Raw genomic sequence first — 18,120 nt, forward strand, 5'->3', positions numbered from 1 at the left:
TAGAAATTCATTTGTAGTAGAACACATCTGGTTCACAGCATGTTTGTGCACTATTTTATTATTTAATAGTGATTTGGTCCAAAGTTTCATTTAATTTTATATTTTTATAGCTCTGATGCAGTGGCCACATAGCAATTTTTTGGGGAGTGGGTGGGTGGGGGGATCCGCAACCAAATCCAGGGAGCTCACTCTGCTCTTCTGAGCAAGCATGTGAACAGTGTCGCATTGAAGCCCTGTTTGGAACTGAAAGCCCTAATGGGGCTTCACTGCGCATCTGCAGACACACGGACATGCTCACAAGAGCAGAGCCTGGGCATCCCTAGCTGCCATAGCTGATGGACCAGTATTACCAGGCCTCATTGCAGCCACATATACTTTTAAGCTGTATTCTTAATAATGATTCAGGGGTTTAATGGAGAAGGACATGTAGTGCACTAGCTCCCCTCTCCTGAACTGCTATAGAAACCCCTATTATACCTTTGATGACTAATAAGGTTTTTTTAATCTTTTTCATATGGATTGGATGGAAACTATTTCTAAAAGAGAAGAATTGAAAGATTTTTTTTTTTGAGTTGTGTATACCCTGTATTCATACATTTGTCTCCACATATACGAGATGCACTTAAATCAGCCTTTCAATCTTCACCTATGTATAACTTAAATTAATAGTTAGATGAATATCTTTTTATTATTTATAAGTTATGGTAAAATTGACTAATAGCAAGATGATTAAGAAAAAGGACGGGGATTGGGTATATTAGTTAGATAAGAATATATTAGAATTGTAAAATGTAATTTGGATAAAGTATTTACCTGTTATAACATAACTGTATGAAGATTTCTTTCTCATTTGTAATAATAATTTCTAATACAACTTCTATTGTAAATTGAAGAAAAAAAAAAAAGGTTGAGGAAGTGGTGGCAGCCAACTGTGGAACAAGAGCTGCATGAGCTACAGTCAGACAAATCCATTCTCTGACATTGCCAAGAGGGCACAGAGAACAGGATTCTTAGAAACAATTTCCATTTCAAGGGAATTAAAGAGAATGTGGAGGCCAAAGATCTAGGGGCATACATCACGTGATTGTTTGTTTCAACAGTTGGTGCAAGACTTGGACCCTTACTCTATTGCCATGGACAGTATCCATAGGGCTCTCAAACCCAAGCTACAGGCTAAAGACTTACTTTGCAATGTAATTCAAAGGTTACACTTCCGATCCAGATAAGGGATCCTACAGAAGTCAGAAAACTTCCATTAATTGACTTTGATGCTATTATGATTCAGTGGTTCCACAATATATCCCCTGTGACACTTGTCCAGCATAGAGAAATGGTAGAAATAACACAACCAAGACATCAGACACAAGCTTTACACGGTCCGATCACTAGATGGTGGGTGGGCTCTCCTCTGTAGACAAAACACCCTTCTCTCCCCACTGAGCTCTCAGTACAAAAGATCTGAACTCCCATCCAATGCCTCCCTGATCCCATAGAGTGCCGAGGTCTGAGTGGACGATGGTCTGAAAATCAAGAGATTCTTCCCGAATAAGTCCTGAACCCATGCATGGACTCGTATCTCTGTGTATGATATCACCCGTAGTCTTCTCGACACCATAAATTGGAACTATATTGTTATTGATCAAACTTGTGAGTGCTTGTTTAGTCTAGGATATGAAATTTACATTACCATATAAGTACCTCGTAATCATTTAACAGCAAATGTAGCAGATTGGCCTTAGTTTGAATTGATTGCAAATATCAAGATCTGGGGTTAGCCAGTTATTATTATCCCAATGTTTAGTTATGAACTGTATGTTTATTTGTACGATCTCAGGGGGCTAATATGCATCACAGGCCAGAGAGTGCAGGTATATATATCGGAACCTTGTGAATTTGTGAAATGTACATGAATGTATACACATTCCACATTGGTGATTAGTCACCAACTCTGCAGCCCAACCTGACCCAGATATCACATATTACCAACACGGTACAAATAGCACACATCTAGTATAACAAGCATGCAGGTATTAGCTTTATTCTAGTACAAGTTGGTAATGGCAAGAAATGCCGCTGGTATGAAATAGAGTATATTTTGTGCTATAAATGTTTTATTTGTGCTGTTATTAAATTCTTAGTCTGTATACATTGTTTACATTTTGCAGTCAGATATGTTTACTACAGAATATTATAAATTGTGGCTTTAATGCACATGAACATATTGAAAAGTCTTTTAGTATCAAGTAAGAAAATTGCAATTGTGTTTTTGTCAGAGTTTTTATAATGGGAAATGTTTGGTCCCACCCAGGGCTCACGTGTTCTGGTTTTTCAAGGACAGTTCTAGTTTTTGTTGCTGTAAAACTTTAATGTAGAATGTTTGTTTATTTTAATGATAATCAAATTTCATGTGCTTCATTGTTATCCGTAATGGTAAGAACAAATGTCTAACCCAGTTTTATGGCATTTAAAGCAGCAATCCCATGAAAAAAACTGGTGTTTTTTTATTTTACAATAGAATATTGTTTTTTACTGCTATTAATGATTAGTGATTCTGCACTGCCATGGCAACCACAGTCGCATACATGATGTAGTGAGCAGTGGGGAACACACCTCTGAGCTCTGTCTGCACTGTGACATCTTCTTTCTCACCCCTCTGCCATCACAGAACATGCAGTGAGCCTGTGTCTGTGTAGCAGACTTACGGTGTCTGGCAGACATTTTTGTTTGCCAACAAGAGAGTTTTTAAAAGGAGAGATTTGTAGGAGGGGATAGCTAAGATCCATTTTTAACAGTATTTAAATGTGTGGGATTGCTGTTTTGATATTCAAAAGAAAGCAAGGTTTAACTTTTATTGACTGAGCAAATCTTTTGACTTCTGATTCAGAATTATTGGGAACTTAATCCAGTTTTGCATATAAAATATGTGGATATGTAGAAGCTTGCCTGTTTTGACTTAAATAAGAAGTTTGAGGTGGACATAATTCTTACCTCTTTAGGAAAGAAGTTCTCAAAATACAACTATCAGTTGTGTTTTGCCTTAAAAAAGCAGATGAACCCTATTTAAATCTCCTCTTAGACTTTATTGCTCTAATATTGCGACTTTTCTGTGCTGACTTCTGACCTGCACTAGATAAAAATACTTCTCTAGATGCTGTATCCTATGTCACATTAAGTAGATATGCGCTGTGTGCTATGAACATCTTGTGCTCTGTTCCATTAAGAAATGGGAGCAAACCCTACAGGAGGTGTCATATATTCTAGCTCTATGACCCTTTTATTTTAGTGCTGTGCTTTCAAACCTGTCGGGCTATTTTGTGAAATTTCTCTTTGTATTGTGTTAGGTATTTTAAGAGCAGCTCCTAGCAACCAGTAATTTACACTTGTTTTCTAACCACCAATTTTTATTCAACTGTTAAACTTTAAAGGTCTCCTCCGCCCCCTTATGACACCACATCTCTGTAACAGTCATTTGTGTTTTATTTACACTAACCTATCCGAGATCTGGTGCTGATTAAGAAGAGTAGACACTGCTCCCTGCTCAAACCGGCACGGCAACAATTTGACTGGTCTGCCAACTGGACTTTCCTTGTAGCACTCTCCTGCCTCTGTACACTGTAATATACTGTATTTAGTAACACATTATAGTGAGACCTAATATGTAAATGTTATTGTTCACTTTGGGATGACCCCATTAATATGTCCTGACACCCTCCACCCCACCCCAAGGAACCATCTCCCCTAGCCTGCATTTGTAATCAGTTCCTGCCCTCATAACAGAGGAAGGATGCCAGTAAGGGAGGGTGGAAGGCTGGTTTATATTAAGGGGGTGATTATCCAAACGCTAACAGTCCCATTTAATGTTCCATAATCTATAGCACATTAAAGACAGGTGGGAGAACTGCATGGAAAAATGGGTCTAGAGACATTAAAGTCATGGAGGCCGGTGCACTGTGCTCACAGTGCACATTGTCTGGATAGATATGTACAAATAATTACAAATGACCATCGTTAATAGGTGTTGGGGGAGGCATCTTTTTTAAATACAATTTCCCATTTAAATTTTATAATTCTCTCTTAGAAAGTAACTCATTTCCAATTTGTCTTGCACACATTTTGTTTTGAGCAGTAAATGTTTTGTCATCCTTAATAAAAGCTTGATTTGGTTATTGTAATAAATGGTTGGTATTACACACATTGGTATTTTTAATTGTTAGCTCTGTCTTTATGTTCATGATTGACAGGTCTCCGGAAAGTTATGGTCAGAGCACATAGGCAGGCCTGGTGTTGGCAAGATGAATGGTACGGTTTAACCATAGAGGACATCCGACAGCTAGAGAAGGAAGCACAGCTGATGCTGGCTCAGAAAATGGCCCAGTTTAGCCTAAGTGAAAATGAAGCAGAACAGCATGGAGCCAAAGAATCTCCTGGAGAGAAGGATGCAGAGACCAAGGCCATCACCTCCATAGAAACAGTTGATGAACCTAGTGGAATGACGGAGTCACTGTCAGGAAGAGGACTGACCAAGCAATGGTCCACTTCCTCCAGATCATCTAGGTCTTCAAAGAGAGGAGGTATGACAAGCAATTTTTACCTTCTCCATGTAATCAAATTCTCTTTCTGCATGACATTTTGTGCTTGTATCCAGTTCTACAATGTTCCAAATGAAACAAAGCATAACACTGTTTGAAACATTAGAATGTGCTTTCTGTATACAGTGTTAGTCTTCTGACTGCTGAATGTCCTAAAATGTTGTTTACAAAAGTGCACATTTCAGTTCCCGTTGTATCATGTTAAAAAGGCCCGGTTAGTACTTCCTCTGTATGAGTCCATTCTCTTCTTTTTGCTAATGGCCATGTAAGCCGGGTATTTGTGGGGCCAAAGGTAGCAATGCTCCTTCTATTACCTTTCTGTCCAGAATGAAAGAGAGCAATTTTCAGGGGGATATTTGTCATCTATAAACTTAGTTGCACAAATGGACCATGTTACCTAACACCATCAGTAGCACCCATAAAGCATACCATTACTGCATGTGGTCTGTGATGGCAAGAGAAGGCGTCTTTCAAGAATATCCATGATGGAAGTATCGAAATGAAGTCCTTGTATTTTTTTTGTGAGACATAATTTTACTTCCATGTTAAGCATGACAGGAAAGCGGAAAATACGGCAAAATAGTCCATTTATTTTACATTGTGTGGCAACACGTTATGGGAAATCCTCAGCATAGCAGCATTTTGTGTGTCATCCGTTATCAAAACCCCTTTCATTGTAGGCTTTGTTTGTTAGTGCTTAATTTGACATGCTGCGTTACCTTTTAATCATATTGCCCTAAGGTAAGTAGTTTGTTATATCATAAATGTTACTTTGACATCAGTGGGGAAGACCAATAGGCATGAACTCGCACTGTGATATTGTTTCTATTTTACGGTCTCCCCCTTCTCATCGCAAGTTACTGGAAGGATAATACAGATCTGTAATTACATTTCTCCACATTTATTTCATTTGACATTATCCTTTTATTCTGGTTTCCATCTCTCTACCATTTCTGCCAATAAAACACGATAAGCAGTAAACAAGTAAGCCTACATCAGCAATTAAATCTCCCAAGTGAAATGAAACCATGTAAACAACTTGGTTGTCATATATCAAACTGACCATCTTCGTTCACATTACAGGAGATACATAAATGCAAAACAACTCCAGCAAAATTCTAATTTAGCTTGCATTGAAAAGCCTCCTTGTAGAGTGTAATTCAGCAGCTCGTGACCTGTATTGTACAGGCGGCATCTGAAAGGTGAATTATGATTCAAAATTGATATGCATGAGTGGAGAAGTAGAGCACATTGCCTGCTCCCCGCTGCCTTTCTTCCAAAGAATAAACGGTAAAAACTCAGGAACATAGCAGCGTGAGGCTTATGCAAATAGCAAGGACAACCCAAAAATAACCAATTCACTGCTGGACAGACTTCACCCCCACTGTCCCTACCGCTATGACTTTGTATTTATATGGATACAGCCAAAGTATAGGAATGTTGTTTTTTGTTTAAATTGGTTGAGAATTCTGAACCTCAAAAATGGAGGAGGATGGTCATTTGTTGAATAATTGCTACTTTCAAGTGGAAGATCATTTACACACAGACACTACTTCTGTTTTCCTGTGTATCGTGCGTATTGTAATGCTGCATCATCATTGGGTAATTACCTTCACAATATAATCGCATCATGGAGGCCCCCACATCACCAGGAAATGAGCAGGATGTAGGAGACTCCCGGGAGTTTGGGAGACCTACCCAGAATTCGGGAGTCTCCCAGACATTCCGGGAGAATTGCAAAGCATGAGCAAAATAATACATTAGGTATCAGTTCATATCCTGATCAAAACATCAATGGTACCTTATTCCATGCAGGTCAAAAATGACACATAAGCCTCATTTAAAATCAGATGCATTCACCTCCTTGGTCTAGAGGCTTACATCTAACAAGGACTGGAGTGTAAACCACACACAGAGAGGCCTTATAGAAAGAAGCCAAAATAACATTAAACAAAACATAAGACGTAGGCCTGTAACAAGTCTCCTGCCCTTTATTTTTCTCTTTTTTGGCGGGAGTGCAATTGAAGGCTTAAAATTGCTATTTGAATGTTTGCTTTTATCAGATATTATTTTCCTGTTACAATATGCAGTGCAGCACAGCGTGACTTGTGCTACCGTTCACCTTACTTAAAATTCACTCCAATGTCATTCACAGCTAGCCCATCCCGGCACAGCATATCAGAGTGGAGGATGCAGAGCATCGCCAGGGACTCGGATGAGAGCTCGGATGATGAGTTTTTTGATGCTCATGGTAAGTGGTCCAAGATCATTAGTTGCTGTAGTTAGTGATGCAGTCTACATTCGGGTACCTTTCTTTAATGGTAAGATATTAGTTTAGTGAGCAGTGTGTGGTAGGTCCTCATACTTTTATACCTTCACTTTGGAAAAATGTTTGCAAGGAAAATTGAACATGCAACAGAGTTTTATATAAAAGATTCAAACACCTAGATGTACTGAGAGAATTTAATACAACACCAAGGGGTAAATGCATCAAGCTAAGAGTTTTCCAGCAGGTTTGAAAAATCAGATTCTAGCTTTCATTTATTAAGTACATTCTACAAAATGATAGCTAGAATCTGATCTCCACTTTTCAAGCCCGCTGAACTCTCAGCTTTACCCCCAAATGTCTAAAGTTCTATTAACCACTTGATGACCAGAGGACCATTGGCCTTTCATAAGAAGGCCAAGTTTCTCTTTTTGGGATGCTTCATTTTTTCTAGCAGTTTTTCTCTTCTAACAGTACAATTTATACATGCATAATTGTCATAGTGTGTGACAATTTGGGTGTTGTCTTACCATATTCATGCAAAGCCTTCTATGTGTTACTCCTGATACTTCCCCCTGGTGTCTGTGCCAATGCTCACTCCAATTAACATGCCCTCAAATTTACTTACCATACTTGGTCAGTTCCCGGGCTCAGGGAATGTGCTTTGACGTCATCAGGTTAATGCAGTTCAAAAATCTTAGTCTCTGAGATCTGGGTTATGATAGTTCAAATTAACTCACCTAGTCTTCTGTCAGACTGTGTCTATTTGTTACCTCTGCAAACACAGAGGTAAATAGTATTAATAATACTTATTAAAATGCTTGGTTTACATTGGATTGTGGTGGCGCTATATAAATGATGACATTCATTATCTGTGTCATCTTAATCCCATTGAGAATTTGTGGTCAATCCTCAAGAGGTGAGTGTCAGCATTTATGGGTTTTTGTTTGTCCAAACTCCTAGCATTGATTAGGCAAGAATGGGCGGCCATCAGTCAGTATGTGGCCCAGAAGTTGATTGGCAGCATGCCAGGGTGAATTGGAGAGTCTTCAAAAAGAAGGGTCAACACTGCAAATATTGAATCTTTGCATAAACTTAATGTAATTGTCAATAAAATGATAGGGATATTATTGTCGACCTAATAATACAGTGTACATTCGATTTGTCGACAGATCAATACTGTCGACCATGTGAATTTCCAACCTTACAACACTGTGGATGTTGTTATTGTTGACACACTTTATCACCAAGCTTTTATGCCACAGGCAACAACATGGTCACTTATGTTATTATCCTTATTTTTTACAGCAGGTGTTGCATTATCCCATATCCCATTCAATCGTGACAATATATGTGATGTAGCAACTTAACACTTTCACTTACTGTGCGCCTATCAATAAAAAGACAAAAAAATGTTATATTTATATAGGTCCAATTAATCTTATTAAACTAGTTTAGGCTGTTAAATGCGACAACCCAAAAACTATACAGTACCTATTGATCAGAACTGTTGGCTTCTGCTGTAATTTTTAGCTGTGTAAGGGTTTCATGCATGCTTTGTCTAGATAAAGAGCATGTGTAGTCCACCCTTTGGTGCTCCTGTTCCTTGTTACATGCTCAGCTAGTGAATGACGGGAGGTCACGTGCTATAGTTTTACATCAGAACTCCAATCTCGGCTTTACAACGGAATTTGCATTTACAGGGAGGCTGTGTTTGACCAGTGTATTTAGGTTATAATACTACAAATTATTAGTATTGTAGATGCAGTCGGTCATATTTTACTTTGTTCTTGTTTTGTGTTTATTAACCTTTTGTTTAGAAGATTTGTCAGATAATGAGGAAGTACTACCTAAAGAAATCACAAAATGGAGCTCGAATGACCTAATGGACAAGATTGAAACTGCTGAGACTGACGAATTACGAGGTAATGATGGAAGAATTTCTATGAATCATTCTGTCCTCTTTAGTCCTAAATACCACCACAACTTTCATTGTGTCTAAATAAAGTATCGTGCTGTATGAGCTTTATAAACCGCATATTTCACAGCATCTAAACATGTAGATAGGAAATCATCTGATCTGTAAGAGGAAATGGCACAATTGCTCATCCTTTGTCCTGTCAGGTGACTGTGATACAGCATTATAATCTGTTCTCCAGGCCAGTATAATTTATATACATTCAGGGCTCAGATTCCCTATATTGTAGCGTGGACATAATCTATGATCCTGGAATGTACTTAGACTATTAGGAAATGCTATCTTTTTAGAACACGTGACATTGCCATTTGCATAGCTTAGCTGCAGAAGTTCACTCTCCAAGCAATAGGTCACCCCTATCTTCTCATTCACTGCAGACAAAATGTAACTAGTTCTTATTTTTGGGTGATTTCTATTTTTTGTTTTATATTCCACCTTCAAAATGATTGAGCTACAAGTAAGCACCTTAAATATAACTCTGTATCTCAGCAGTGACAACAGAAAGGACTTCAGCAGAGTAGTCAGACATTCCCTGAAGATCTAACGTGTCAAAGGGAGGATTCTAGAATTTACTAGGGCAGAATAATTCATCCTGTTCCAGATACCATGATAACTTGTTTTCTCAGCTTTTATTGAAGATTTGTTAATAAACTGACAAATCGGGGACAATGTGGAGAAAGTTGGAGTGTTATATTTGTACTGCGTACATTTCAAAAGAGGAGGTGACCTAGTTGTCTACACAGCGAAGAATCCAACACTTAAAGATCCTGTGTATTGGTGTCTTGAATTTATACTCTTTGAACAAGAGAATTTCAGCTGAATATGGAGAATAAAAATAGTCACATTCGCCATTTTTTAAAATCCGACAGGATGAGTACAAAACCATTATGTGTTAGTAGTATCTAAAACCATGAAAAACCGGACGAGGTCAGCGGCATATGAAATGGAAGGACAGCTTCAACTCTTGTAAAAAAAAATGTCAATATAAAATTATGTCTATATAATGTATGTTTATAGTACAATGAAGTTCATATAAAGAACGTGTGTTTACGTTTGCTAGTATTTCAAATTTACAAACGTAATACTGAATATTATTGTAAATACTTGAAAATTAAGCTTACAAGTATGCAAATAGAATATCTTCTTTTTTTGTTATCTGATTTGTTTTTTCTTATCTGTTACATATTTTTTTTATCATATGCTTGTGATACATATAATCTGATAAACGTGTGAAATAAGTGTTAATTCTGTTATGCTGCAATTTCCTTTCTTGTTAGATGACTCCTATCATGAAACTGCAGAATATGCTGTCAGTTCCAGTGTGGAGGGATTAAGCATAATGGAGGTAGGTACTTCAGATGGTAAATGGTTTATTGACTTCTGGTCCTTGTATCTTCATGAACATCTGATCAGAGTGCGACTTCCCAGATATGTGGCCCTTTGGCTGTATGTAATTCCCATATGTTTTATTTTATGGTATTTTTTTATTTATGAGATACATGCCGACTCTGAAGAACCTGGATAGTACTGTTCTGTGGTTCTGCATTTCATTCGTGTCGGTCACTTATACAAAGTAAATGCAGCCATGTTATGGGCTGAACCAACATTTTGTGACATCACATGTATGAGACACAACGTTCCTCAGTAATGTTGCTGGTTTATAGTGATCTCTTGCATCATCGTCAAGTGTTGGTTCCACTCAACCAGTACACTTTAATTGTAATGAAAATAGTTACGATCTTCCTTCATGAAGAGATGCTGTATTGAATTTACACTTTGGCTAAGGAGAGAAACCACCCTGTGCCCTCTGGCCGGGGCTGAATGTGTGAGTTTGAAAACTTTTCATTGTTGACATAATCACAGAGCTCTTTAACAAAACATAACACAATGAAAACGGCAAATAAACAAATTAATTAGGCCATAAATTAGCAGTGTCTGATTAGTCGATAATAAAAATACTCTTACAAATAGTCTGAGGCTTCAAAAAGAGCAAATGAGAAATCATTACTTTTAATAATAGATGGTTAGTTTAATAAGTTCTTCATTTCCCCAAATTCATAGAGAGATATACAGAGTTGCTTTATTTCATATGTCTCGGGCTGTTAAGTTATTGATAAGCAGTCATACTAGTATACAGATGCACATTACATTGCATTTGTTTACATACATGCTGCTTGTCTACAGTTTTTACAGCACAGGCTGTAATTGGCAATGAAGCATGTGTATTTCATGTGTGTCCATGTTCCCGTGAGTGAACTGGCAACCTCTACAGGTTTATGCAGACAAATGGGCCTGGCGTTCTTCCTTGTAGACGACACATCTGTTTCAGCCCAGCATGCAATGCTTCCTCACGTTTCCCAAAGATGCAGTGATTGTAATGGCTAATTTTGTTGTCTACGACCAAAGTGGACCCAAATCACTGTGCGCAAAACTACTAGCAATCCTGACCTTCACCTGTCTGGAATTGGTCATATGTTGAATATGATTTATAATACCTGTCAGCAGATGATGCGTGGAGTCATCAGCCTACTGCACTTATCAAGCACAATGGAGCTGGGTTCGTCCAATTCAGTCACCCATGTGTGACCATAAAGCATTTCCACATTGTACTTCTAACCTTTATTGTCTGTGTTTACGCCGAGTTTCTGTTTTGCACTATACACTGTGGGTGGCCTTCTATTGGTCTAGAGGGAAATAGGTTCCTCTGTCAACTAGAAATCATTAAACTAGATGGGTGCTAAATAAAATTCCTCTAATGAATTCCAGCAGCCCTCTTATGGCTATTCCAGCACAGCCACAGTTAATAGTTTAAATAAAAGATTAAAAAAACAGTCCCACATTTAGTGCTTGAGATTAATCCATAAAATTGGACTATTCCATTTATACATTATGTGTTTATTGTAGCAATGTGCACTGTTTCATTCTTCTTCCAGGCATCAGAATGATTAGGTCAATCACTGCTATTTACCGCATAACAGTCATCCGCTTTTATGGTTGGGAATGTGCTGTAATGTCTTCACTTTATCTGTCTTCTTTCTCTACCAATAATGGTTTCTGCATATACTTGTATATAGATGACTTGCTCACTTAAATATGGGATGATTTATAACCCAGTATTGATAAAGCCAGAGAGACATTCATCATGATCACACCAGTAGTGTGACTTAATAGTAATTCAGGTCTCATATTTTGCATGCATTTGATGTCTGAATTTTTCTCCCGTTTAACACTTCACTTGCTGTAGGAAACTGAGCACCATTTGCAGAACTCTACTGTCTACATAGGCTTTGCTGTGTACAGTAAAACTCCAAGCTGTCCTAATAAGTAAGCACTATTAGATGTACTAGGAGATGGACCCGCATATAATGCGCTGTGAGGGTGAACACCATTTATCTTAATCATTTCTAGGCTGTTTGTTTTACTTTTCACTCTTTTGCTTATATCTGCAGTTTCTTGTTTCCAAACCAATATGGGGACTGAGTTGTGTTTGTGCTTTTCTGTGCAGAGGCACACAGCTGTTCTCCATGTACAAGTCATTCCCAGCATTCCAGCTGTCACTGTCACAAATGTCATTACAAGTTCCCCAGCTTCGGCTGCAGTAAGTACAGTAAGATGTAGCTACTCTAGGTCAGACTGGAATGTTTTCTATTTGCAGAACATTGAGTAGATACTAATCCAAGCCAAGGCCATAACATAGCTTTTTTTACCCCTAAAAATGTAAAGGCGATAACAAAAAACTAGTCTCTTAGATTTTTATATGTTGCCCATATGCTGCTTGTTTGATGTGTATTTAATATGGTGAGTATAGCATATTGTTATGCTAAAAAGGGGCACTGTTTGGCTGATCACATTGATTATCGCCAAATATGATTGGCTTGTGTTGTTGCATTATTAATACTTCTAATATGGCAGTATGTTTGGGAGTTCTTTATATATAACCTTTCCTACCTGAATTAGTTGATTTAAGATACCTTGCCAGCAACACTGGTAGTTAGAATTTTGTTGCATGGGTTGTCGGCTACAAACTGATTGCTCACCGATTGCTAGAGTGAGATTCTGTGTGCGCTGTCTATAACACTGAGACTGATCTCCTGCGGAGATGCTGTAACATTATGCAATAATTTTCTTAAAGTAGCAACCCCATGCTTTTTTTTTTTTTTTTTTTAACTTCAATAGTATTTCTATTAATTTTTCAGAAATTATGGGGTACAGAGAAAGAAGAAAGGGATGGGGGGGGGGGGGGGGGTGTAAGGAAAGGACACAAAACTCCCTACTTTTTTAACATAAAACATGATGGCAGGCTATATAAGAAGATTGGTAATGACAAATGTTCCTTGAATTGTTTCTTCTGGATGTTATTAATGATACATTATTGTTCTGCACCGTGCCATAGGGCAACCAGAGACACATGAGACATGATGTAGTAAGCAGAGAGGCTTTGAAACAACTCTCCGAGCTCTGTCTGCACTGTAAACTACCCCTTCCCCCTCTGACATCTCATAACTGAGGTGTGTGATAATGTTTGTGTGACTGGCAACCATATTCACCTGCTCTCCAGAGTTTGGGAACATGGCCCTCCTTTCTAACATGGCATCCTGCTGCTGATGGGTGACAAGGAGCATGGTGGTAGACAAGTATAAATCCTTCAGTTATTTGAGGTATATTGTCGGCTCTGTTTTACCCCCCTGACCCTCACACATGGCCAAATATTTTCTTGCCAGTCAATTCAAAATGCTGCTGTTAGATATGCTTACATAATCCACCATTCTTCCTCTGCTTCTCCTTTACTGGCTCTCTATGATTTCTAGAATACAATTCTAGAATAACTCTATCCTGAAAAAGATGAAAAACATTGTCTGACCTTATGTGTCTAGTTCCTGTAGTTTTCTCCAGGGATGGAACAATGAATTGCCAGGCCTCATAACAAAATTTGGGGGAGGTTCCAGGAATACAATTCCTGCTCCCGGGCCCTTGCATTCCTCTCAGAAGTGTGGACCTGGGGCCCTGCTATGCATGTGCATCTCTGACGCTCTTCTGAGAGCAGTGCGAGGGCCCCGGAGGGTGACTCAGCATTGGCGGGCCCCTCATCTCTGGGCCTCGTAACTTCCACCACTGGTTTTCCCCTATTTACACAAGTTAATGGGTTTAGCTACTGTACTTGTTTTTGTGTTGAAAGAAGTGGTAAATATCCTTTAATTTTTTATCATAAATTCATATAAATTTTGAGTGCTGAAAAATAAAAAGGGAAAATCAGTGGGAAAAAACAATAATTTTGAATGAATGTAAATGTATATCAGAAAGTACCTTTACGGTAATTTTGACCAGAAATCATGTTCTCATCTCTTATATAAAATAATTTGTAGTGAAATGAATTGGTTGTGTTACTTACTGAATGTGATTGCTGCTTCCATTCCTTGCAGCAGTGTTTTTATGTGCTCTGCTGTCATATACCATTTGTGTTTGTTGTGTGTTTGGACGTGACGTGAGCAAACTGTACTTTGAAAGAATGCTCGTCTGTTTTATCACACTTCCTTCTTCCACAGATTCAAGAGGGTCAGTTATGTAAATGACAAAACCGACTTCAATAATGCAAATCTGCAATCTTTGTAATACACTGTGGGATGGCCAAAGAGCAGATATTATAAAGTCTTCTAAATATATTAGGCTACCAATAGAAAGAAATATAAACAGGGGAGAAAGTGTTGGAGCCCTCTGTGCTGTCAGATTCTCTGTTTCTACGGAGCAGATGTGTTTTTTCATGACAGCAAATTTCTTATCTGTAACTTTCCATGTTCTTGTAAATTACAGACCGTGGCCCCTATAAACACATCATTCTGCTTGTGTGCAGAAAACTTTAACTGTTTGGACTTTTATTTATCTTTTAGCTGCGGAAAAACAGAGCTGCCCATCTGCAGAACAGCTGACCATGTTATAAAGTGATGTGTTACACTGTATGGTTAAAGGCAGGGAATGTCCCCTATATATATATATATATATATAGATATAGAGAGAGAGATATAGAGATATGTAGATAGAGATATATAGATAGAGATATATTCTCAACTGTAAGCACTATGGAATTTGCTGGCGATATATATATATATATATATATATATATATATATATATATATATATATATATATATATATATGTTGAGGATATAAATATACACAAGCACACAGATATATATTTACATATCAGGCCATAATTAACAATCACCCAGTTCTCGAGTGCAAAGAGTAAAATGTGCTAATCTACCACATCTACACGATCCGATGAAGCCATGTGTGACAGTACACCCCATGATTGAGCAGCAATTAGAACCACCTTTGGCAGCAATAACTGGATAAAGGAATCATTTTCTGTATCCGTTTCAGTCTCTTACATTGTTTTTAAAGAATTTTTTCCCACTCCTCCTTACTATACTAGAGATTAATTCATGGTGTACTCAGTGATTGCAGGCAATACAAGTCCTGTGGGTGCAAAGCAATTCCTAATCACACCCCCCACCACAGTTTTTGACGGTTGTTATGAGGTTCCAGAGGTGATACGCTGCTTGCGGTTGTGTATTATGACTACTTTGGTCTTCTCTGTCTAGAGGACATTGGTCCTTAAGTTGCGTAGGAGATGTCATTTGGCAGACCTAAGCCATACTTCAATACTTTGTTTTGTTGTTTATTTTGGAGAGGTGGGGCTTTCTCCTGGTTACCCTTTTTGGGACACCATACAGGTACAGTGTTTTTCTGATGGTATACTTATAGGCTGTAAAATGTACTATGTTGACAGGGCTGTAGTTCCATGGATTTAGCATTTGGTTTCTTTGTGATTTCTCACCCACTCCTGGGAAGTTTGGCAAAAGTCTTCAATGTTCACCATTTGTAAATAATCTTTATCACTGTAGAATTATGGACTTGATATTGTTTGGAAATGTCATTTTATCCTTTTCCAGACTGATGATCACTGCAGATTTCTTTGGTCTTGGCATGGTGATAACACAAACATCAATGCTCCAGACCAAACCACCAAAGGGTTTGATTTATAAAAGGGTGATAGCACTTCAAGCTATGTTCTTTATGGATACGGGGGTGCTTACTTTGTAACATTGTTTTGTTGAATAAATAATGACTGTACAGTCTGGTATAGGTTATTTATTGTGTACAAACAGATTTGTAATCTGTTAGGACTGGATGAAGAGTAGGGGCCTGATTCATTAAGGATCTTAACTTGTGAAACTTCTTATTTCAGTCTCCTGGACAAAACCATGTTACAATGCAAGGGGTGCAAATTAGTATTCTGTTTTGCACATAAGTTAAATACTGACTGTTTTTTCATGTAGCACACAAATATCAACTTTAAATTTCAGTGTACAAATAAGCTAATAAGTATTTTTGTTGTGAAAGTACCACTCACTTTTGCTTACGCCCCATAGAGGTGCGAGCAAAAGTAAGCGCTCCTTTTTACTGTATAAACTGTAATAAAACACGGCCGTGATGTTCTCAGGAACATTACAGCCAATTGAATCTGCTCCATGGAATCATGTGTTTTTAAAAAGTAATATCAGTCAATTTTATGCCTTTTTTTTGGGGGGGGGGGGGGGATTCTGTAATTTAGCTTCCAACTTTGGGAATCTTTGCATTCACAATTCCTTGTTTGCTCTATATCAGCTTATGCTTATTAAGTAAAATAATCATACATTACTGAATGGTGTATACAGCTAGAATATCTACCTATATTAAGATTGTTGATCTTTATGGTTAACATAATGTGTATGAATTCTTAGTGCATGTTTATTTTGTGTTTCCACAACAGGCTCTGAAATTATTGTTTAGGGTTTAGATATTTATAAAGCATCTTGTAATATTTCTCCTTAAGCTAGAAGACTATTTGTTATCCTGGGATTTGCCAGCTGAGTAACACAGTATGTTGAAACAATAGCTGGAGATCATTGGCTTAATTTGGCTACAAAGAACTATTTAAACTTTTTTGAAAATATTTTAACTTTGATGTAAAAAAAAAACCCCACAAACTAGATAAATATGATAGATTGGTGTGTAATGAAATAAATACCAAAGAGCCAGAATAGTTGGAAGTGTTTTGTTGTTCCTGGTGCTTACCATACGTTTGACTTCAATAGCAGTTATACTAGAATTTTGGAAATATTTACATGGATTAGTTTTCTTTGAGAAAAGGGGCGTAAGCTATCTGTCATGTTAAATATTAATTATGTTGGGCAAGACGTGAAACAAGCTGGGAACATGTTACAATATATGGACTTGTGTATAATTTATGCCTATGTTTCTATGCAGGATGAATTGGTACAAACCTCCTTGCAGCCATGTAAAGTCCATGTACTGATCCTGGTGCTTCATGGGGGTAACATCCTGGATACAGGCAGCGGAGATCAGAATTCCAAGCAGGGTGACGTCAATACCATCAAGTCTGTGTTTGACACAGTAATGAGAGTGCATTACCCAGCAGCATTAGGACACATTGCAGTTAGGCTCGTTCCCTGCCCAGCAATCTGCTCAGAAGCATTCTCATTGGTATCCAAGTAAGTCTCTCAGTTAGTTTTCCCTCCCTAGTCTCTTGTCTTTGTATTCTTCTCTCTGTCTGTAACCTAATCCCAGTACTTTTTACACTTGCTGTTTTATAGCCAAATGTTTTAATTCCTTGCTTTATGTATGCTACTGTTTTGAAGGTCATCCACTATATAGACTTCGTCCTTCCAATCAAATAAAAAAGGCTAAAATCATCCTGACTTTAGTGATGGTATTGGCACCTCCAAAGCAAATACAGTCGCCATGACTTGAGATCTCAAAATATGGTGGAAGTTATTCCAACAACATGAATTTCTTCCCCTCTTTAGTCATTTGACATAAATCCCTCACGCCCAATCTGGATTCCCAAAACAGCTGCTAAGGAGTCATTACATACAACAGCCTTCTCACATCATGGCAGGTCTTATGGTTCGTACATAGGAGAGGTTGATATGCAGTAAGGGGGGGGGTGCACTGTAGTTTGAAAGGTCAACAAAGTAGAGGTCATTTATCTCTACGGCGCACACAATGTCAGTACTCGTTGATGTTTTGCTGAATGCTGGACGGACCATAAATGTTGCTTGTGGCTGGAAAGTGTCAGTGTGTACTGACGTTGCGTGAACTATCGAGATCAGTAATCTGTTCAAACTGCAGTGACCACGTACACATAGCAAGCTCCTGTGTATGAACCCAAAAGCTACATATATCCTGGATAAAATAATAGCATTTTACTTCTGTAGCAGCTGTGG

General features: G+C 38.0%; 1 protein-coding gene across 9 annotated transcripts in view; it reads left to right on the forward strand.

The window, feature by feature from the left end:
* PITPNM2 (phosphatidylinositol transfer protein membrane associated 2) overlaps positions 1 to 18,120 on the forward strand; it is a 203,874-nt gene that overhangs the window by 140,324 nt on the left and 45,430 nt on the right. For 5 of the 9 annotated variants that reach the window (XM_075177567.1, XM_075177575.1, XM_075177591.1 and 2 more), the window contains exons 7-12: positions 4,242 to 4,571; positions 6,745 to 6,840; positions 8,676 to 8,780; positions 10,111 to 10,178; positions 12,339 to 12,431; positions 17,141 to 17,385. In XM_075177567.1, coding sequence (XP_075033668.1) covers positions 4,242 to 4,571; positions 6,745 to 6,840; positions 8,676 to 8,780; positions 10,111 to 10,178; positions 12,339 to 12,431; positions 17,141 to 17,385 — 937 coding nt within the window. The remainder of the gene's footprint in view (positions 1 to 4,241; positions 4,572 to 6,744; positions 6,841 to 8,675; positions 8,781 to 10,110; positions 10,179 to 12,338; positions 12,432 to 17,140; positions 17,386 to 18,120) is intronic. The other 4 variants (XM_075177610.1, XM_075177620.1, XM_075177638.1 and 1 more) reach the window with 2 other exon arrangements.

The sequence above is a fragment of the Mixophyes fleayi genome, chromosome 1, assembly GCF_038048845.1.
Source record: "Mixophyes fleayi isolate aMixFle1 chromosome 1, aMixFle1.hap1, whole genome shotgun sequence".
In the NCBI taxonomy this organism is placed as follows: domain Eukaryota; kingdom Metazoa; phylum Chordata; class Amphibia; order Anura; family Limnodynastidae; genus Mixophyes; species Mixophyes fleayi.